Here is a 23,213-nt window from a genome sequence, read left to right as displayed (position 1 = left end):
CTTTTGCTTTCCGCATCACATTCTTTACCTACCATCCTAACTTTTCTTAGCCAAACTGATGGCTCTTTTTCTCCATCCATACTTTAAATGCTGTGTTCCACAGAATTCTGCATTGCTGACTTGGGCAGTCTCATCTTCTTGCCCAACTTGAACCATCTATATTCTGATGACTCTGAAATTATTATCTCTAGGGCAGCCCTCTCTTCTAAGTTTCCAGTCTGCATATCCAAAGGCTTACTGTAGAACTCTACTTGAAAGTTCCATCTGCATTTCAAGTTAAAATGAGTCAAGAGGAACTCAATTTACTAACTACTTCTCTCTCTCTCTCTCTACCACTGAGCATCTAATGTTCCCTATTCAAGCCATCCTGTTATTCAACTCAGGAATGCAGAGTCATCCTAATTACCCAGTCACCACATCCTGCCAATTCTACCTCCTTAATATCTTAATAAATCTGTCATTTCCTGTCCAGGTTCACTGCTATTAACCTATATTTAAACCCTCATCTTTTTTCACCTGGACTCGGCAGTAACCTTGTAACTGGGCTTCTCGCCTGCAGCTACAAGACCATCAGTTCAACTCACCACATCAGTCAGAAGAGTCATTTGTCTAAACTACAAATCCAATCATGTTATAACCCTTCCTACAAGTCTTCAGTGACTTCTAATTCCAGGTAAGACCAAGGCTAGACTTAGCAAGGCATGAACATCTATCTTTTCAGCTTTATCTCCTGCTATTCTTTTCCTCCTTTGTGTCTGTTCACGATTCCTAGCCAATCTCTTGCCCATGCTGGTTGAACACACTACCCATGATGAGTATTCCAAAGTTTTCCAAATGGGATCTATTATTTCCTGCTTCTGTGTGTCATCTCGGCCTAGAAAGCCTTTTTCTCATCCTCCTTGTTTGCCTCTACTTGTCAAGCATTGCCCCAGCTCCTCCCTTGGTACATCTGAGTCCTCTTTTTTTGTGCCTCATCACCCCTATACCAGAGGTTTTCAACCTTGACTAAAGATTAGAATCACTTGGGGAAGCTATTTAAAAAACCAGATGCCCAAGCCATACCCAAGACCAAGTAAATCACAATCTCTGGGCTGTGGGACCCAAGCAACAGAAATTTTTGGAGTTTCCCATGTGATTTAAATGTGCACTCAAGGGCCACAACCTTTGCGTTTGCCAACCTCTATTTTAACTGGTCCTACTACACTTTTTTGCAAGCTGGAATCTCATACTGGATGATGAGTTCTACGAGGACAGAGCTGATTTCTTCTTAGTTTTTGTGTCCCTAGTGCCTAGCACAATACCTGGTATTTGGAAGGCATATAAGAACTGAAGTAGAGATAAAAAGAAGCCCTCTTCAATTTCAAAAGTCTAGATAACTTATTACACTAAAAGCATCTTAATGGTTTCCGTTTTATTCTCTGCTCTAAACAACTTTGATGAGCTGTCAAGTCATTTGGTATTTAACCAAATCAAAGATCACTCTGTGCCATGCCCTTCACCATGCCTCTCTGGATTCAAGACAAATCAGGTAATGAATACAGGTGTGTCCCTCTTTGAAAAACCCCAACGTAAAATAGTCCTGACTCATAAAACAAATGAACCAAAGAGAGATTATTGACAAGCCTTTCCCTTCTACGCTGCTTATTCCTAGGTGGCCTATTATTGGAAAGTCTCCTCAAAAACTCACTTTCTCTGTGAAGAATTTGTTGACTACGTCAGCCTACAATGATCTCTCCCTTTGGAAACAAAACAAACAAAACCCCTCCTTTTGCACTTATCCATAACTTCCCAATTAGCACTCTGTCTAATACAATGGGGTGGGCAAACCATGACCTGTGGGCCAAACCTACCCATCAGCTGTCTTTGTATGTCCTGTAAGCTAACAATGGTGTTGACATTTTAAAATGGTTTTTAAAAAACTAAAAGAACAATATTTTGTGACATGTGGAAATTATACAAAATTTCAATTTCACCATTCATATCTAGAAAGAATCTTGGCTGTGGGAGATTTCACCATTCATATCTAGAAAGAATCTTGGCTGTGGGAGATTTCACCATTCATATCTAGAAAGAATCTTGGCTGTGGGAGATTTCACCATTCATATCTAGAAAGAATCTTGGCTGTGGGAGATTTCACCATTCATATCTAGAAAGAATCTTGGCTGTGGGAGATTTCACCATTCATATCTAGAAAGAATCTTGGCTGTGGGAGATTTCACCATTCATATCTAGAAAGAATCTTGGCTGTGGGAGATTTCACCATTCATATCTAGAAAGAATCTTGGCTGTGGGAGATTTCACCATTCATATCTAGAAAGAATCTTGGCTGTGGGAGATTTCACCATTCATATCTAGAAAGAATCTTGGCTGTGGGAGATTTCACCATTCATATCTAGAAAGAATCTTGGCTGTGGGAGATTTCACCATTCATATCTAGAAAGAATCTTGGCTGTGTGGTTCAATTCCTCTTAGACCCACACTACAGGTCAAATTCTGTTCCACAGAGCGAGAAGCCCAAGCCCAACTCATTTTGTCAGCATCTACGTCTTTGAGCCCATCCATGCTGGCCCATATCTGCCCTCAGGTTCAGGAAATAGTTGGATTTGTAGGTGTGAGATGGTATCGTACATTCTGAAGGGCTAGAATTTTCCATTTTAGCATTAGCTGAAATAAAAAAATTAGGTTAGGTTGGATGACATTAAAGGTACCCACATTATTTACTTACATATTTTTAAAGGACTGGATTAATTCAGTAATTCAAGATTACATTATCTCTAATATGCATCGATCCCATTTTATTAAAAAACAGTCATCCAAATGAATGAAAAGGCTACTAACATACTGCCCTCAACAATAAATATGTTAGTACATTTGGAATGAACACCAATCCCAAAAGTAATTCCAAATATTCTAATTTGAAATACTGGCATTGATCAGCAATAAACAATTACCCTAAAGAAAATTTTTTACTCAAGTGGCAAGTCCACCCTGACTAATTGCATTTATTTGTTTTTGATTTTCTGATAAACCAGATCATGTGGGTTACAGAATTCCAGGACATATCCAAATAGCCTCAAAAAAGGAGAGCTACATGTCCAAAAATTATTCCATAGGAGAAGCAAGGTTAATCATCCCTACCAGAACCATAATGTACTCATTAATTCACAGCTCAATGAGCCACAGACAGAGCCAACTGTGTAACTATTTGTATCTGTTCCCAAGAGGAAGAGGAAAATAGGTGTACCTTTTGGTACAGGTGATGAGGCTGCCAAGAGAAAGGTCCACCCTCGAGATACAGCTGAGTGAATTTCATTCAGAAAACATCTGCTGGTGTCGCCTGGCTCTGATGTGTACCGCTTCCTCTCTGGAACAGTTGGGAAGTGCGAGTGTGCATGGTCCCTGGACACAGCTGGGGTGCTGAGTCTTTCATTAGGTAAACAACCAGGTGCAGGTGGGGCTAACTGGATTCAATTGTTTGGTGACAGCCAGGGCATGATGTGTACTTTCCCAGACTGAATCTTTCAAGATACTTCAATACCTAGGAGCCAAGCTCAACAAATGAACCTTGGACAAGACTGGTCCAAATTAAAGTGCCATCGTCCAATTTAGACTGTGAAGGACTGGACCTGCAGCAGACGAAACCACAGTGAAATGTCCAGCAACACAAGTGATAATGACAGTTAGGGATGCAAAGATAATAGTATTATGCTGCCAAATAAAACAAAACAAACACAAAAACAAAACCAAAAAGTCAGTTAAGATGGAGCAAGATACATAGGAAAAGAGGAAAGAAACATCAGAACATCTTTGACACCATACTCAATGCTGGTCAGAGAGCTTTATGGTAGTGTATATGTCTACCTGAGAATGACAACTTCTGATAACTCTGGAGAAGGCCCATGGAAAACAGAAACCATCCAAGAGGACCAAGGGAAAAAGGCTTTGGAATGACAGTTTACAGAAGGTAACTCTTGGGGATAATTTAGTAACAACCTTTAAATAGACAAGTTCTCATATGAAGGATCATAACTGTTTGACACTTAAAAGATCAAGAAGAAAAAAATTATACTGTAACACAGGAAGTGGACCAAGAATTCATATAAAATCTGTCTCAGCTGGGCGCAGTGGTTGACGCCTGTAATCCCAGCACTTTGGGAGGTCGAGATGGGTGGATCACCTGAGGTCAGGAGTTTGAGACCAGCCTGGCCAACATGGCGAAACCCTGTCTCTACTAAAAATACAAAATTAGCTGAGTGTGGTGGCACATGCCTGTGATCCCAGTTACTTGGGAGGTTGAGGCAGGAGAATTGCTTGAACCTGGGAGGCAGAGGTTGCAGAGAGCCAAGGTCACGCCGCTGCATTCCAGCCTGGGCAACAAGAGCAAAACTCCTCAAAAAAAAAAAAAAAAAAAAAAAAAAAAATCTGTCTCAACCGTCAGTGTTCAGATTTTTCTTATAATAAAGCAAATTTAAATATAGTCTGTGTTTGAATATCATTAAGATCTTTATAAGCAGATCTCAGATCGGATGACTCCCTATTTAAACCTTGCATGTCTTCCCATTGAACTGAGAATAAAATTCAAATTCTCTAGCCTCAAGATCCTTTATCAATGGTTCTTAATCCTGACTGCACATGAAAACACCTGGGAAGCATTTTAAAAATACATCAGTTTCACAGTCTGAAGTGGGGCTCAGTCTGGCTATGTTTTAAGCTCCCATGTGATTCTCATGTGCAGCCAGAAATGACCCAAATGATCCGACCCCTCTACCTGTCTAATGTCACTCAGTATTCATTCTCTTTGCTCACTAACCTGAATTCAAGCTAGTTCCCATCTTCGGACTTGCTCCTTTCTCCACCTGGAGTGCTCTTTCCCACATTTCCACGTGGCTCCTTCTCATCCTTTAGAACTGAGCTCAAATGCCACATCCTCTGCGACGTCGTCCCTGAACCTACTCTCCTCACTTGAACCTGTTGTTTTTTTTAATCACATCATCCTTATTAATGAGAAATTTATTGTTTATTTCCACTTGATTATTATCTAGCTCCCTCCATTAAGGTGTAAAATCCATGAAAGCAAGGACCTTACCTAGTCAATTCACTTCTTCACCTTTAGCCCTAGAATAACGCTGGCTCCTAGAAGTGCTTAATAACTGATTTTTGAATGAGTAACAGATTGAAGGAATGAATGATATAACTGAAGCACAAAACGCCAGGAAAATAACAAACAACATAAAAATATCTTTCTGAACCACACACCGCATGTTCTCACTCATAAGTGGGAGTTGAACAATGAGAACACATGGACACACGGAGGGGAACATGACACACTGGTGCCCGTCGGGGGTTAGGGGGCTAGGGGAAGGATAGCATTAGGAGAAATACCTAATGTAGATGACAGGATGATGGGTGCAGCAAACCACCATGGCACGTGTATACTGATGTAACAAACTTGCATGTTCTGAACATGTAGCCCAGAACTTAAAGTATGATAATAAAAAAATTTAAAAAACTTTCTTGTACTGTCTTATTATTGAATATCAATAATATCATCAATGAATTAATTTAAAAGTCAATAATACAAAACACCAATTGCAGCAACAATAAATAATTGTATTGGCTGACAATTTAGCCTTTTCCATGAGCTATGCATTCTTCTGAGCATTTGGCATATATTAACTTTTAATCCTCACAATCACCCTGTGTGGTAGGTACTATTATTACTTCCATTTGATAGGCGAAATACAGAGGCACAGAAGGCTGGGAACTTGATGGTGGTCAGCCAACTAGCAAGGTAGAACCTGAAATGAACCCAGACCCGCTGTTCTGCAGTCTATTTTCCTAGTTATTACACTGTCTCTCTAAAGCATGTGAAGCATTTTTCAGGTTTCCTATTTCCTCTTTAATTCCATTGCCTCTCCTTTGGGCTGAAGACTGAGACAGAGCTAGTGCTTTTCACATGTGCACTACCACTTTATGCTCTGTGGCCTCTGCCACGTTATTAACTTTTCTGAACCTCTGTTTCTTCATCTGAAAGGCAAAGAATCTAATTCAACAGAATTGTTGCGACTGACTAGATGAGCTGTGACTATAAAGTCCCTTGCACAGAGACTATGTATTAATACTTTACTGAGTATTTTCTTTCCAGTCTAGGTCCTTGTTACTTTGTGTCAAGGTCACTGCAACAGACTCCTATCTGATTATGGTAGAGTGAGTTGGGTAGGAGAAATGAGGACTGGCTGCTTGCTACAGAATTTGTAGGACAACTGGTTAGGTGGGCAGCATCTGTATTTGGCCAGAAGGGCAACTGATATGTACTGGAAAGGCTGAGTGAAGGGATTCACTTGATCAAAAAACAAGAGTGCAAGGCCTATACAGAGACACCATGCAAGATACTGCAGACAGGTGTGTGGAAAATGAGATAATAACTTCTGGAAGCTAAGAGTTCAGAGCAGTGATTTCTCCCTCCCTCCCTCCTTCCCCTCCTTCTTTCTCTCTCCTTCTCTTCCTCTTCCTCCTCCTCTTCCTCCTCCTCCTCCTTCTTCTCTCTCTCTTTCTTTCCAGATCGAGTCCTCACTGCAACCTCTGCCTCCCAGGTTCAAGCGATTCTCCTGCCTCAGCCTCCTGAGTAGATGGGATTACAGGAACCTGCCACCATGCCCAGCTAATTTTTGTATATTTAGTAGTGACGGGGTTTTACCATGTTGGCCAGGCTGGTCTCGAACTCCTGACCTCAGGTGATCCACCCACCTAGGCCACCCAAAGTGCTGAGATTACAGGCGTGAGCCACCCTGCCTGTCTGGCCCAGGCCAGTGATTTCTAACCAGTAACACATGAGAATCACTGAGGATATTTTTAAACTAAACTTGCCCGGGCCCAACTCTCAGTGGAACTAGTATGGAAAACCCAGGATGTATGTTTTGAAGTTTCCCCAAATAACCTTGATGCGAAGCTACAATTGAAAAACAATATTTTTTTTTTAAAGAAAGACAGTTAAACCAATAACTAATGAAATAATATATTTTAAAAGTCTAAATTACAGTACAATGGAATAAATACCAGCATAAAGTTACACATAATAAATTATAGGAGCACACAATAAAAGCTCACTTGCTGAATGCCCTCTATGAAACAGATATTGTGTATATTTTATAATGTTTTTGGTACTTATTTAATGTTTAATAGAAATGAATACATATCAGTGTTAGGAGATAACATAGCTTCAAGAGACAGATCACAAGCTGGAGCTTGCAGACGGTTTCCCTGGTATACGCCCTTGGCCGTTCTTGTTACCAAGGGGTCCTTGCTCCCAGAGCTCCCAAGATGGTGGCTGGCCACTTCCAAGATGGTGGCAAACCTCGTGTTCTCTGACCTGGGGTTCTTGGCCTCACAGATTCCAAGGAATGGAATCTTGGGCTGTGCGGTGAGTGTAATAGTTCTATTAGAAGCCATGGGTCACAGAAGAGAACCGTGGAACCCAGTGACTAGTGTTCAGCTTGATTAGGACGAACCCAGACACTTATCTGTGCAGGAGCAATGGCAAGCCTTTAGCTTGATCGGGGGTGGCAATGGGCACCTTGGTGAATCAGGAGCACAGTGGACACCCTGCCGGATCTGGAGGGATGGAAGTCAGCGGCGGGTCTGCGATGGCAGCAAACAGCGGTAATGGACAGCAAGCGAAAGCTCAGCTCGAGCCGTAACAAACACAGAGCAGAACAGTGCAGTTGCAAGATTTAATAGAGTGAAAACAGAGCTCCCATACAAAGGGAGGGGACCCAAAGAGGGTAGCCGTTGCCGGCTCGAATGCCTGGGTTTATATCCTGATCATTGTCCCTCCTGCTGTGCTCTCAGGCAATAGATGATTGGCTATTTCTTTACCTCCTGTTTTTGCCTAATTAGCATTTTAGTGAGCTCTCTTTACTACCTGATTGGTCGGGTGTGAGCTAAGTTGCAAGCCCCCATGTTTAAAGGTGGATGCAGTCACCTTCCCAGCAAGGCTTAGGGATTCTTAGTCGGCCAAGAAATCCAGCTAGTCCTGTCTCTCACTCTGAGGTTCAAAGTTAAGTTAGGTTGGCAAAAGCTCCAAGGCCAGCTCAAGGAGAGTCTCATTCCTATAGGACCCTGGCCTCTGGCTACACAGGAAACCTGAAGGGCTTCAGAAGCCACCAGATCCCCTAGTGTCTAGTCTGTGCTATTTAGCACAATGGGGCCAGTGAGATCATAAAACACCACTTTGATCATGTCCTCCTTCTTACCAAGACCTATGAAAGCACTCTTTTACCTAATACAAGAAATTTCTCCTTTCCTGCCCGTTTCTACCCAACCACACTGTCCACTCTAGTCACTGTGATTTCTCAACCTTTCTCCCACGCACCATGGTCATCCATGCTGCTCCACTGCTTGCTCGTCCTGTTCAGTCTGGTAGAAATTTCCTCAATGAGCATACCAAGGGTCAACAAGCTGCCTAGCCCAGTGCCAGCTCTGATGTCTGCCATCAGCGAGTGCAGGCTTCTCCTCCTCTCACTCTTTCTTCATGTCCAGCATGAGTTCTAGCTCCTCTCTGAAGTTGTGAAAGGGGTGTGCTAAAGGTAACATGCTTATGTCTTAAATCAACTCAAACCAACTGAGCCTCTAACACTAGGGGAGAGGTTTTATTTGTATTCTCTGCCAGGCCCAACACAAGGCAGAGAGCCTCCTTATCCCCCACCTCCAAGAAAAAAAAATTGATTAATGAACTGATAGTAAATCGGAACAGAGAGAAACTTCCCAAAACTGCGATTTCCGATATTTAAATTATTATTTTGGGACACATGAGCTGCTGGTTGGATCTCAGGACAGAGGACAGGCAAGGGGAGGGAAGCACTCTGCTTGGAAGTAGGCAACTCATGGGCCAAGTGCCTGATTCCTAATGAGGAGCAGTACAGAATTCACGGCTGAGTTTCCCTTTAAGCCCCAAGGGGTGTGGATAATTAGGGAAAAGACTTCTAGCCCTCATTTCCCTTTTTTAGGAAACCCCTCTTTATCCAAAGCATGTAACCTGACATTACCTGAGGCACAGTCTGTCTCTAGAGTGAGGTACTCATAGAAAGGTGATATGTTTTTCACCTTTCCTGAGATCTCTAAGCTCCCAGGAGCTGCCCAGGTTTTCATGGGAAGCTTGGAAAACAAGCCAACCCTCAGCAGAGGGCATTGTGAGTTTCTAGATTTGATGATTTCTCTGAAGGATATCTGCTGAGGATCACATGGGAGAAAATCAGAGTGCAATGTCTTCCTGCTCCCTTCCTCCTTCCCCAGTGTTATACCATTTTGGATCATTTGAATTGTATATGGCTTTCTATTTAAGTCAGTCATTTGCTGGCAGCAAAACTAGAACATTTCCTGTTTTTCCCCTCACTGTAATCAGGATTTGGCCGTCCAAATTAGGACTGCCCTAATTAGTCCTCAGCAGGTGCCAATCTGGGGGAGGGCAATAAATGGGAAGAGAGGAAGTAAGGACACTTTGCATCTTCAGAGTCATACAATAAGAAAACACTTTCTCCAGAAACCTGAATACGCTGATTAACCAGCAGCAACAGCACCGTGGGGGCATGTGTTGTGCCTTTGAGTGTGCATTGTTGTATAACAACCAGAAAGATGATTTTCTATTTATTCCCTTTCAAAGCCTCAAAGAATACTTTTCCCAATCCTGAGAAAAATTTAACCGAGGTCCATCATTCAGCAACTATGGTAGATCCCTCCCAGATAATCCCCTGAGATGTGACAGTGGGCACCAACAGGTGGACACCATTTCAGAGACTGTGGCTAGCAGAGATGCCACAGCAGTAGAGTTTCTTACGGGAAGGAATCAAAATGCTCCTGATGACCAGAATATGTCAAAAACCAAAGCAATGGCCGTGTTCCAGAGTAGTAGTCCAAGGGAGATAGAGTTTGCTGTTTGGACAAAGCGGTAAAATATGAATGACAGAGAAATAACACAATTCCTATAGAACGGACAGACAGCGCAGGCAAAACTATCCATGTTCCCGCCTAAACCAATCACTCCAGTTGCACACCCCTCCTCCACCGCTACTTCCCTGGCCAAAAACATAATTTCAGGGATTTTCCCCTTTCTTTCTTACATCACCAAATTTTCATTCTTCCCAAGTCCTTTTCTTCAAATACAAATATGTACTTATTTCTTCGATTTAAAAAACACATAAAACAAAAAAACTTTCCTGTGACCTCATTTCTCCAGCCACTATGCCATTTCTCTGTTCGCCTTTGCCGCAAAACTCAGTGCAAAAGTTTGGCCTCTATTTACCCCTCCTCTACTCCCAGTCTCTTTTATAAGGCCACACCAGCCCAGTTTTCATCCCTACTACTCCACAAAAACATTTACATTTATCACTCAGTCCGTGCTGAGTTCTAATGCTGGCAACACTACAACACTACATTTTCTAGATTTTCCTCCTCCTTCACTGGCTGCTGCTTGTCAATGTCCTTTGATGGTTTCTCGTCATCTTGCAAACTTCATAAAGTCCACGGTCCTCTTCTTTGCCATGAGTATACTCCCTCCTGTGAAGATTTCATCTAGTCCCATAGTTTTAAATTCCATTTAGCTATACTATTTATATGTTGATGGCTGCCAAATATCTATCTCCAGGCCAGACCTCTCCTGTTTTGATGCATATGTCCAACTCCCTCCCCCACATGGCTAAGAGACACTCCAAATTTAAGCACTGATCTGCTTGCCTAGACCTGCAGCATCCTCCGTCACAATAGCTGGCAACTCCATCCATCTTTTCACTGTTCAAATATAAAATCCCGAGAGTTATTTTTGACACCTTTCTTTCTCTCATACCCTATCTTCAATCTGGCAGGGAATTCAGCTGGTTGGTCCTTCAAATACATTCAGAGTTCACCCAGTTCCCTCCATCTCTGCTGCTACCAACAGTGCGAAGAGTCTTCATTTCTCACCTGGGTTACCACTCTGGCCTTTAGGTGGTCTCACTGCTTCCATCCTTGACTCTCTAAAGCCTATTTTCAATCCTTAAAATTTAAAATATATGTAAGATCATGCTGCTCCTACGCACAATCCTTGTAATGGCTTCCCATTTCACTCAGAGTAGTACTCAGCATCCCTAGAGTGGCTTACCAAGACCTCCATTCCCTCTTGGTGATCCTTCAATACCCTTCCTCCTCTCGCTCACTTTACTCCAACCATGCTGGCTTCCTTGCTGTTCCTTAGAAGTGTCCCAGAGCGTCCTGCCTCCTGGCCTTTGCCCTGTGTCAGTGCACTCTTCCCAGATGGCTGGTCAAACTCTTTCAACTCCTTGGAGCCTTTCCTCTAAGCTCAACTCAACAGAGCCTCCCTGGGGCATCCTATTTAAAACTACAACCTGCTCCTCTCACACTCCTGAGTCTATCTACTTTACTCCATTTCTTTTCTCCACAGTACTTACTATCTTCGAAAATTCTTTTTTTGTTTTGTTTTGTTTTGTTTTTTTGAGACAGAGTCTCATTCTGTCGCCAGGCTGGAGTGCAGTGGCGCAATCTCGGCTCACTGCAACCTCTGCCTCCCGGGTTCAAGCGATTCTCCTGCCTCAGCCTCCTGAGTAGTTGGGACTACAGGCACCTGCCAACACACCTGGCTAATTTTTTTGCGTTTTCAGAGACGGGGTTTCACCATGTTGGCCACGATGGTCTCAATCTGTTGACCTGGTGATCTGCCTGCCCTCGGCCTCCCAAAGTGCTGGAACTACAGGTGTGAGCCACTGTGCCCGGCCCTGAAATTCTTTATGTTTATGTATTACATTCATTTATTGTCTATCTCCCCTCTCCCATTCACAACAGAACATAAACCCCATGAAAGCAGATATTTAATCTGCTTAGTTCACTGTTATATCTACAAACTCTTGTACTAGCACTCAATAAACATTTGTTGAATAAATGGAATTCTAGAAACCAAGTGAATAAATTGTTTTAAAGATGCAGTGATCCACTGTGTTTGTTAATGGTTATTGAGATCAAAGAAACTCCTGAGAGGTTTAACAAATTTAGGGAAGGATCTTGTGATGCCGAAATAATTCAAAGCATGGAATCACAGAACCACTGCTGATCATTTTGAAGGTATCCTGACACACAGGAGAAAATGCCTGGGAGCAAATCCCTGATGTTCATAAAAGAAAAGCAATGTAAATTACAGAAATGAGGTGAATTTGGAATTGTAGGCAAAATTCTGAACAGATAATTAAAACATAGTTCATGAATAATTAGAAAGTGGTACTCACTAGAAGCTAGGAGGATCTCACGAAGAATAGGCCACATGATCCTTTCCTAACTGACTGGGGCGGTGGTAAATTTGGCTCTTGGTTATCTTGATCTTGTTTCCAAAGGTAATTTGAAAGCTGCCCAAGAAGAGAGTTCTTAAGGAATCGTTCAGTTGGGAGAAGTGGGTCCTAACAGTAAAGGGATGGGAGGATTCTTGAACAAATATCTAGTATTGTCCATAACAGGCCTGCATGCCAACATGAGGAAGGGTTGGCTGCATTAAAAGAATCAGGCTGGGAAGACACCGGCAAGAAACCCGATCAATCTTTTATAGGGCAGATTATGAAATATGTGGAATACTGTCATGGGAACTGGTAAAGGCAATCACTGTCATTACCATTATTATCATTATCAAAATAGCAGCAAATCATTTTTGGGGGAGCATATCACTTTGCTAAAACCAGTTATAAAAGACTGACATTTTTTGAGACAACCCTTTGAGGAAAGGACTATTATTACCTTTTTGCAGATGAGGAAATCAAGGCAGAGAGGCTGAGGGGCTTTTCAGTGTCATATAAGTAGTAGGTAGAAAAGCTGGCATTTAAACTTAAGCTGTAGGGCCTGCTCTTAAGCTAAAGCCCAGGTTCCTAGTTAGGAAAACATATGAACTCCTGAGGCACTAAGTAATATACAGATGTCAACATACAAGGAAGTGTCAGGAGGTACAGCTCCCCAATTCTCAACTTAGTCCTATGCTGTGGGACATTTTTTCAATGACATGCATAAAAAAAAGATTGCTTATGTAATCAAGGAAGACAAGGAACTTACAGGAATAGCTAAGATTTTTTGATAACAGAATGAAGATTCAAAAATATCTCAATAGGCTGAAATGGTGACTTAAAAATAACATTAAATTTGGCCAGGCATGGTGGCTTATGCCTGTAATCCCAGGACTTTGGGAGACCGAGGTGGGTGGATCACCTGAGGTCAGGAGTTTGAGACCAGCCTGGCCAACATGGTGAAACCCCGCCTCTACTAAAACTACAAAAATTAGCCAGGTGTGTTGGTGGGCACCTGTAATCCCAGCTATTCGGGAGGCTGAGGCAGGAGAATCATGTGAATCTGGGAGGCGGAGGCTGCAGTGAGCTGAGATCGTGCCACTGCACTCCAGCCTGGGCAACAGAGCAAGAATCTCTCTAAATAAATAAATAACATTAAATTTAATGGGTAAACGTGAGATCCTGAATTTGTGTTTTACAAAAATCACCACAAATACAGCATAGAAAAGATAATACTAATTTCAATCAGTATTTCTTCTTCTATAGCCAATCAGTGGCCAAGTCTTATCAAGTTTACCTCTTTACTCTCTCTTAATCTGTTCCTTCCTCTCCATTTTCCTTCCCTGTCCCCTAATTCAGGCACTTAATGTCTCTCTCCCCTCTATCTCTATACTCTTGCTTTTCAAATCCATCTTACACAAAACTCAGAAAAATTTCCCTAAAGCACAGGTGTCCCCGTGGCACTCCATGCTTAACACCCACTCAGTGGCTCCTTGCTACCTAATATAAAAAGGCAAAGTTCCTTGAGTCTGACATTCGCGATCCTCCAGTCTGACCCAAGCTTTCCTTTCCACATCCTAGACATTTATCACTTGTTCGTGCTCTTCTTCAAACCTCTGTCTAATTCCTCTTCACTCTTCACAAAGCCTAGTTCATATCCTTCACTAAGCCTTCCCTGTCCTCCTTCGTAATTTCTTCCTCCCACAGCAAGGCGTTTTTACCTATCTTGCCATATTTTCTGTCATGAATTAATGCTGTGGATACACGCTTTCTATTTCTTTGTCCCATATTTCCCTTTCTATTCTTCACCAAGAATATGAGCACATGAAAGGTAGAATCTTGACTGATTAATTTCTTTATCCCCACACACCCTCACAGCATCTTGGTAAATGCTCAGTAAATACCTGACAAATGCAATGATAGGACACACTAAGAAGCATTGTGTCCAGCACTGGGTCCTGAACAAGGAAAGTGATGGTGCTGCTCAACACCCAGAGTGGATCTGGGCACTTGGTGAGGCCGAGGAGGTGGGAGAATCGCTTGAGGCCAGGAATTCGATCGAGACCAGCCTGGCCAACATGGTGAAACTCCATCTCTACTAAATAAGTAAATAGATAGTTGGGCATGGTGGCTTGTGCCTGTAGTCCCAGCTACTCAGGAGGCTGAGGCAAGAGAATCACTTGAACCTGGGAGGCAGAGGCTGCAGTGAGCCAAGATTGCGCCACTGCACTCCAGCTCTGGCAAAAGACTCTGTCTCAAAAAAAAAAAAAAAAAAAAAAAAGAGTACATCTGGAACACTGGGTATACTCTGGGGCACTCCTTTTTAAGATGGACACTGCCAAGCTAATGGGTAATGGAGAAAGATGACTGAGATAGTTCACAGACCAGGGCATACCAGAAACTGGGAATGTTCAGTTTAAGGAGGGAAAACAAGACTAAATGGACTATGATAGCTATCTTCATATATTTCAAGGGCATTCATAAAAGGATTAAACTGATTTGTTATCACTCAGAGAAAAGAACTGTGTCCAATGGACAGGAGAGTATCACTTCAAACTAAGAGAAAACTTCCATATGAAAACTATTCAACAATGATCAGTCTGCTTTGCAGATGCAGTGGCTTCCAGCCACTTGACATCTTGAGAGGCAGGAACATAAATGATTGGAAAAAAAATCACCCATGATGAATATGGTGCAAAGCTACAAGAACTTAAAACATGTCTTTCAAGACAACAACATCAATAATACAATATAAACGGCCATCAGTGGGATTTACATTCTAGAGACAACTTGACCTTATCATGGTCAGGTTATGCAACATCTCCACTATAATTACTATTTATCAACATTATTATTTGTGAGAAAGTTATTGGGTGCCCATAATCAGATAACTTACTAGAAAAAGAGGGCATGCCCTACTTAAAAAAAAAAAGCTTTAAATTTAATGGAGGTTAAACATAAATTTAAAATGTAATATTATTAAAATGCAATTATTTTAAAAATTTTAAACTTTTTAATATTTAATTTTATTTTTATTTTTTATTTTTTGAGATGGAGCCTCACTCTGTCATCCAGTCTGGAGTGCAGGGGTGCAATCTCAACTCACTGCAACCTCTACCTCCCAGGTTCATGCAATTCTCCTGCCTCAGCCTCCCGAGTAGCTGGGATTATAGGCGTGCACCACCACACCTGGCTAATTTTTTGTACTTTTGGTAGAGATGGGCTTTCACCATGTTGGCCAGGCTGGTCTCGAACTATTTTTTTTTTTTTTTTTTTTTTTTGAGACAGAGTCTTGCTCTGTAGCCCAGGCTGGAGTGCAGTGGCGCGATCTCGGCTCACTGCAAGCTCCGCCTCCCGGGTTCATGCCATTCTCCTGCCTCAGCCTCCCGAGTAGCTGGGACTACAGGCGCTGCCACCACGCCCGGCTAATTTTTGTTGTATTTTTAGTAGAGACGGGGTTTCACCGTGTTAACCAGGACGGTCTCGATCTCCTGACCTCGTGATCCGCCCGCCTCGGCCTCTCAAAGTGCTGAGATTACAGGCGTGAGCCACTGCATCGGGCCTAAGTTTTAATAGTTAAAATATTTTATTCCATTCTCTTTTGGTAGATGAGACGTTGGTACTACCACTTTGGAGTCTGGTTTTGTAAAACTGAAAATCCAAGACTCTATGGCCCAGAAATTCCAATCTCAGGCAATTAACCTAGAATAGTGGCTTTCACAATTGTTATTGGTGTATCCTTTAAAATAATTTTGAAAAACTATATTCTCCTTCCCTTTTTAAGTGGACATTTAATTTTTTTAGCATGCGTTTAAATAGATGCAAAAGATATAAATTTTGGCATACCGTAAAGACTGACACTGTTAAAAATCACTATTTTAAATGTATCCAATGGCCGGGCACAGAAAGACAAATATTGCATGATTTCACTTATATGGGGACTCTAAAAATGTTGAACTTATAGAAGTAGAGGGTAGAACAGCGGTTGCTGGAGGCTGGGGGCTGGGGGATTGGGGTGGGTGTGGGGTGAGGTGGGGAGATGTTGCTCAAACCATACAAAGTTTCAGTTAGAAGGAATGCCATTTTGAGACTGATTGAACATCATGGTCACTATAATTAATAATAATGTAATATATATTTCAAAATGCTGAGAGTAGATTTTAAATGTCTGCAGCACAAAGACACACAAAAAGAAGTATGAGAGGTAATGGATATGTGAATCAGATTGAATGTAATCATTTCATAATGTATTCATATATCAGAACATCCAATTGTGCTCATTATATAATTATTATTTGTCAATTAAACATTTTAAAAAAGTATCCAATAGAATCTCAATGCCATAGGGATTTGATATCCTCCATCATACATTTAAAATACATATGAACAAGCTCTTCTTTAACAGCTGGATATTTTTTGCTTTTCCTTTATCTCTTTGAATTATTATTTCTATTTCATTTCCTCACTGGAATTTACCCTAATGAAATATATTTTTATGCTTGAAATTATTTTATTATTCCATTGTAGCTTTTTACAAAAGACTATCTGTATAAATTAAAATCCAAAAACTTTAAATTTTCTGTTACCACAAGGCTAAATTTTAACTTTCTTTTGTTTGAATTGCCATTATAATTATTATTTAGTACACAACCAATTGACATAATTGTTAAGTATATGTATGATTTTAACCTAAATATAAGTTTTGATAAATAATTATTGAACATAAAAGGTTATTGGGACTGCATCTCAATGAGATGGTTGTTGTTTAATTTGTCCGTGTAACTGTGGATCATTCTTGTTGCTGGAATGAGGAAGGATAAGCATTAATCTATGTTGTATTCCTCTGCCAAATTCATCTTCCGTAAACACTGCTTCCTTGCTCACTTACAATGATTCCATATCTGCTATCCAACATCTACATTTTCAGAATCTTATTTTTTTATGACCCCTTTTTAGTTGGTCCTAATCTTCCTATTCAACATTATCTCCTACTAGATTCTAATAGGAACTCTGTTCCAGTCAAACTATCTCCTCATTGTCCCCTTTAAATAGTGGGCAACTGGGCCGGGTGTGGTGGCTCACGCCTGTAATCCCAGCACTTTGGGAGGTGGGCGGATCATGAGGTTAGGAATTCGCGACCAGCCTGGCCAACATGGTGAAACTCCATCTCTACTAAAAATACAAAAATAGCCAGACATGGTGGTGCGCGCCTGTAGTCCCAGCTACTCAGGGGGATGAGGCAGGAGAATCGCTTGAACCTGGGAGGCGGAGGTTGCAGTGAGCCAAGATTGCGCCATTGCACTCCAGCCTGGCAACAGAGCGAGACTCCTTCTCAAAAAAGAAATGAATAAATAAATAAATAAAATAAATAAAATAAAATAGGGGGCGACTGTCTTATTGCTTCCTCCATCCCTGCCTTTATGTTTCTCTCCACCTCTGTAAATTTCATCAGTCCAGCACATACCTCACCTGCAAAACCATTCCCGACTACAACCCTTTCTCTTTCTTGTTTTTTGTTCCTTCTGCCCTCACAGTCTATACTGTACAAGTAGCACCTGATTATGTACCGCACTTTACCTATCTATCCTTCATTATACATCACATATAATTTAGTATTTTATTATACATTCTTTTCTTCCCTAATTGTTTCATGTCTTGTGAACCAGATCATAATTTGTTCCCATTATTAGCTTTCTTAGAGAATTGCTATGATCTTTTCCACAAGCCCAGAGAGATTTTTTTGAACCTAAGGAAGGAAATCAGAGGGATAACTAATGGTTTTCAAGTTCATAACAATGGTCTTTCATTGCTACTGATGCTGAAAACAGGGGTAACTGTTCTTTTGTGACAGTAGGAATGCTAGAAATTAAATATCAGGAATAATATATTTTTAATTAAAAAGAAACACTATTAAAGATTATTAAGAGTTTCAAATTGCTCTACTTTAAGGATCTTTTTAACCACAAGATAGACTAACCAAGATCTGGAATTCCCTTGAGGAACATGATCTTATCATTCTAGGTTTTCATGAACATCAAGGCTGACACATAATCTGAGCCACTCATTGGTAGTCCTAGTGGCTGCGTCCCTTCATCACTTTCATTCTCTCTGTTGGTCTGACTACACAAAGGTCTAGGAGACTATTTCCATGATGCATGTTCTCATCTCTTGACAAACTCAGAGATGATCCTTTTGGAAATTAGGCTATTAAAGCAATTTCACCAATTGGAACCACCATCAGGCTCAAACGTTACTTTGCTTAGCCCCTAACAGAAGCTCTACCTGTAAGCTGCAGTGCAGGTGTCCTTGTACTCCTGGAGCTTCACGCACACCATGTTGAGGAATTGATCCGAATATGCACTCAAGTCATGCATCAGGTTCAGGAGGTCTTGAACTGTCTTCTCCACAATGATTGTGCTCTGGAAATGAACAACAAAGAGAGGATATGAGATTTCTGTAGTCAAGTAATGTGTAGGACAAGGAAGGACAACTCCAAGTATGTCACAATTTAAGGTACCTGAGCTCTCCTGGAAGAATGTGACATTTTGAAATATGAACTCAAAACAACAACCAAATAAGTATCTTACACAGCGCTGGTCTTCCCAAGACCTGAGCAAGTGTTTTCTCTGGAAGGACACAGAATAGGGATTTTCAAGTCGCTATCATGGAATTCTTGACACTCACAAGATAACTCTGGCTTTTAAGACAGAAAATGCATATTCAGTTGGAGCCTGATTTATCACTCCAAGGCTTTTTGAGATCAGGGACCTATGACAGGCAGCACAAAGAAAAAACCTTCCATGATTTATTTTAAAAGTTTCAAAACCATCAATCTATTCAGAATAACAACTAACATTTGTATTGTGTTTTACAGCTTGTAGAATGTTTTCACATACACAGCATATGTTATCTCACTTGAGACTCACATAATAATCATGATAATCATGAACATTTAAAGGGTTCTTACAAGTGCAAAGTACAATGATAAGCACTTTGGATATTTTATTTTGTTTAATCCTCTCAACACCCCTATCAGGTGTATCCTATAATCACCCCCAGTTTAAAGATGAGGAAACAAGCTTAGAAAGATGAAATAAACAAAGAAGGAGCTCCAGGCTTTGCTCTTCTAACTATACCATTCTGCCTCAGAGCCAGACCGGAGTTCTGCTGCCCACAGTGCATTTTCTCATGAGATTACAGTGTTTCATATTGCTGTCACCACTGTAGGCACAGGGTCCAAACACACTCAGACATATTTTAAAACTGAATTAAAAAAACTATCTGAAAGGAAAAATAAGCCCATCTTAAAGCTAGATGCCGACAGCACTGTGCAGCAAATCAGTGTTATATCTGAAAAAGACGCATAGTCAACAAATTCTAAATTTTTTATTAAGAAAAGACTGAGTTGTTTAAACCATTAGTTTATGCCTCTTTCAAAAGAAGCAGAATTACACTGGGGTAAATATTAATCACAGGCTGAGCAGCTTGGAATCCTTCGGTCAATAACTGGTTTGTTGATTTTGTATTTATAGAAAATTACATAGGCTATGGTAAGCTTAGCCATAAAAGTATGCTTAAAAAATACTTTTCCAGTCTTGACAGTGAACTATGAAGAAATCAAAGGCATTTTTATTATGCTTAAATACAGATTATGGGGTACAGGGTTTTGGCTAATTATTTTCTAAAAGAATAAACAAAGGTGTATAGCTCTTCTCAACACAATGGGGGATTAGCTTGAATTACGAGTTACACTTGCATGCTTATTCAAGAAGATTTGGTGGTAGAAGTTTCTTGTCATCTTTCCCCTTCCCCTCATTTTTCCCACCCCAGTAAAATAATCAGAAGGTGAAAAGGAAGGAGCAGCTATATTCTATAAGGCAAACCTCATAGGAAGCCAAATTACAGTCTCTATAGAATCCCCACAAGTTCAACTTCCTTTTCTGTATTGATTTTAAGATTAAAGCACTGCAGCTTCACCCTGATCCATAATCCCATTCCTCTGTATTTGTGTGTGAGTGACAGGAATTGATTCTGCCTGGCTACACGTCCCTGTGCTAAGGAGACTGGAGTTCAGCCATCCTAACAAAGCCTGTTTAAAATCTAAAACATTGCAGGGAAGATGAGCATGAGGAGATTCCTCTGATTATTGGGAGAAAGAGCCTTGTTCTATTCCCAAGTATGCTATTGATAACCATCTCTGGGGTAGGTTTGGGTAGCCCCTTCCTTTCTTATGACTCAATTTAGTTCTCTAATAAACAAGGATAATTGGATTGCTCCTTTACTCTGTTGGCCCCCATGACTCATGCATTAAATTTGTGTACTGGTACTTTCACACTGGGCGAATACTGTGTAACTGCTCTCAAGTCATCTCAGGTGTATTTCGTCTTTCTGAATAGATTATCAGCCTCTCAAGAGGGATCAGCATTCCTCTTTTCTTTTTGTCCATCTCCCATCCTTCCCTTCCCTCAGTTGTTTATAATCTCTCAGGATTTTCAGGACAATACTATTAATAAAAGAAACTAGATTAATAATGTTAATACACAGAATAAATCTCAGAATGTCATATATATGAGGGATTTTAGACACAGACACCTTGCATTTTGAAATCTCCTTGGGTGGTTTGGGTTTGGTTTGTATTTATTGCAGAGCTTTCAGCTGACGAGAATTGTGCTGATAGCATTTGGAGGGGAAGGGATGACTGCGAACACCTCTGCATACCCACTGGAGGTCAAGGTTTTGGGGATGAACAGGAAGTACCAGCAGGGAATGATTAGAATGCCATGGTTTAATTCTAATGGTTGTGCTCAACACAGAGCCTCTGTGATGCTATATGATTACATACAATTTTCCAGCTATTTGGTTGGTTTACCTTGTCACGGTAGCACTCTGGATAATCAATCACTACATTCTCTTCAAGAAAAATGACACTGTAGTTTGCCAAATGATGGGTATTTTTACAGGGAAAAAAGTTTCCATTTTTCAAGAATTTATAACAATTTCCAAATCAGTGGCTCTGACAGACAAATGTTGAAAATATCAAATTTCTAACAAGGTCAATCCTGGTTTTATTTATTTGATCTCTTTAGCAATGCAAATAATTTACTGACACATTATTAATTTTGAGATTTGCTAATGTTGACTATAATGACTTTATAATAAGCAAAACCCTGATTTTCTTCATTATAATTTCTATTAAACAAATCATAAATGATTGATATTTGCTTAGAAACAACTCAATTCACATTTGTTGCAACTTATTACCAGGTAATAAAGTCTGTGCATGACATGAAAAATGAGAAAAGAAAAAATAAATCCCAGGACAGTTGATGTAATAAAAAAAAATATTGCTGTGGAAAATAAATACCTAAAGTTTATTACAGGGATACGCTGTTAATCTAAAGTATAAAGTGAACCAGTTGTTTGGTTCTGCACTTAAAAAAATTTAATCAGTGAATGAATAAGGATGATTGTACCTCTGAGAACTAGTCCACTGTTTGCCAGAATGGGGCTCTGCCTCATGATACTAATATTCTGTTACAGAAAATTGCCTCCCGGTCCACATAATTTGGAAAATACTGAATCAAAGAAAACTGAAGTGGTGTTTTTACTAGAGGACTTCAGAAACCTTTAATATGCTGGAGTCTTGATGAGTCTTAAAGAGGCCAACGCAGTATTCAGTCTTCCCTTAACTATCAAAGTAATGAAACCATTGTTCATAGCCCATCTTTTCACATCTACTGGACAGTGTTTCATGGTTTGGGAACTTTCCCTAGTTCTCTGGTTATGCTAATGAGGCCCAATGACATGCTTAAGGACACATGAGGAGTACCACTCTGAACAAGGTGAGCTTGAACAGGCCTCTTACTTCTCGATCCTTCCTTCTTAGCCCCTTCCTGAACACCAAGCCTCTTCAGTTCTGCCTCCTGCCTACCCCTCTAGGCTTCTCTCTCTCTTTTTAAAAGTTTTTTTCTCTATTAAAGTTATTATTATTGTTATTTTCCTCTATGCTTCTCTCCAGTTCCTCTGAACATGCCCATCTCTTGCTCCAACCACACTAAATTACGAGTGACTCCTTGCCTGCACCAGGCTAATTTCTGCCACTGTGCCTTTGTGCCTCCTCATCTTAGTGTCTGGAATACTATTCCTAGCTCATGACTCTCATCTTTGAAGAATCAGCTCAAGGGTTACCTGCTCAGATTTAAATGTTCCTTCTGTGCCACCAGAGGACCCTGGCATTTTGGCCCACGCTCTCACTGGAGTGTGGTAATCACTGGTTCAATTGGCTATCTCTTCCACTAGGTTGCTAATTCCTGTTGATCAGTGACTGTGCCTTCCTATCTCTAACACCTTGCAAGGTATCTGGCATATTGCAGGTGCTCAATAAATATTTATTAATTTAATGCACATGCACAGCACATTCAGAATAGGGTGAAAAGAGGGAGAGTATAATTGGAGTAGTGGATAAGAGCCTGATCTGGTAAGGTGAAATCAGACCACTAACTCCTTATTACTACACTGTATCTTTTTTTTTTTTTTTTTTTTTTTTTTGAGATGGGGTCTCACTCTGTCGCCAGGCTGGAGTGCAGTAGCGTGATCTTGGCTCGCTGCAACCTCCGTCTCCCGGGTTCAAGTGATTTTCCTGCCTCAGCCTCCCGAGTAGCTGGGACTACAGGCACATGCCACCACACCTGGCTAATTTTTGTATTTTTAGTAGAGACGGGGTTTCACCGTGTTAGTCAGGCTGGTCTCGATCTCCTGACCTCATGATCCGCCTGCCTCGGCCTCCCAAAGTGCTGGGATTATAGGCGTGAGCCACTGCACCTGGCCACTACGCTGTATCTTAATTCCCATGGTTCTAAGGACTGAACATTTATTGTGGCTGAAAGTCTTGGGTATTTCTACAATAGT

General features: G+C 40.9%; 1 protein-coding gene across 2 annotated transcripts in view; it reads right to left on the bottom strand.

Moving 5' to 3' along the window:
- EXOC4 (exocyst complex component 4) overlaps positions 1-23,213 on the bottom strand; it is an 804,715-nt gene that overhangs the window by 152,262 nt on the left and 629,240 nt on the right. Inside the window, exons 12-13 of one of the 2 annotated variants that reach the window (XM_063708773.1) lie at positions 18,588-18,724; positions 11,459-12,383 (exon numbers count right to left, since the gene is read on the bottom strand). In XM_063708773.1, coding sequence (XP_063564843.1) covers positions 12,284-12,383; positions 18,588-18,724 — 237 coding nt within the window. In that variant the 3' untranslated portion in view covers positions 11,459-12,283. Of the gene's footprint in view, positions 1-11,458; positions 12,384-18,587; positions 18,725-23,213 lie in introns of those variants that run through there. The other variant, XM_019031456.4, reaches the window with a different exon arrangement.

Source organism: Gorilla gorilla, chromosome 6, assembly GCF_029281585.2.
Source record: "Gorilla gorilla gorilla isolate KB3781 chromosome 6, NHGRI_mGorGor1-v2.1_pri, whole genome shotgun sequence".
Classification (NCBI taxonomy): domain Eukaryota; kingdom Metazoa; phylum Chordata; class Mammalia; order Primates; family Hominidae; genus Gorilla; species Gorilla gorilla.
The sequence above is the reverse complement of the archived record's forward strand: the minus strand, read 5'-3'. Positions and strand labels throughout refer to the sequence as shown.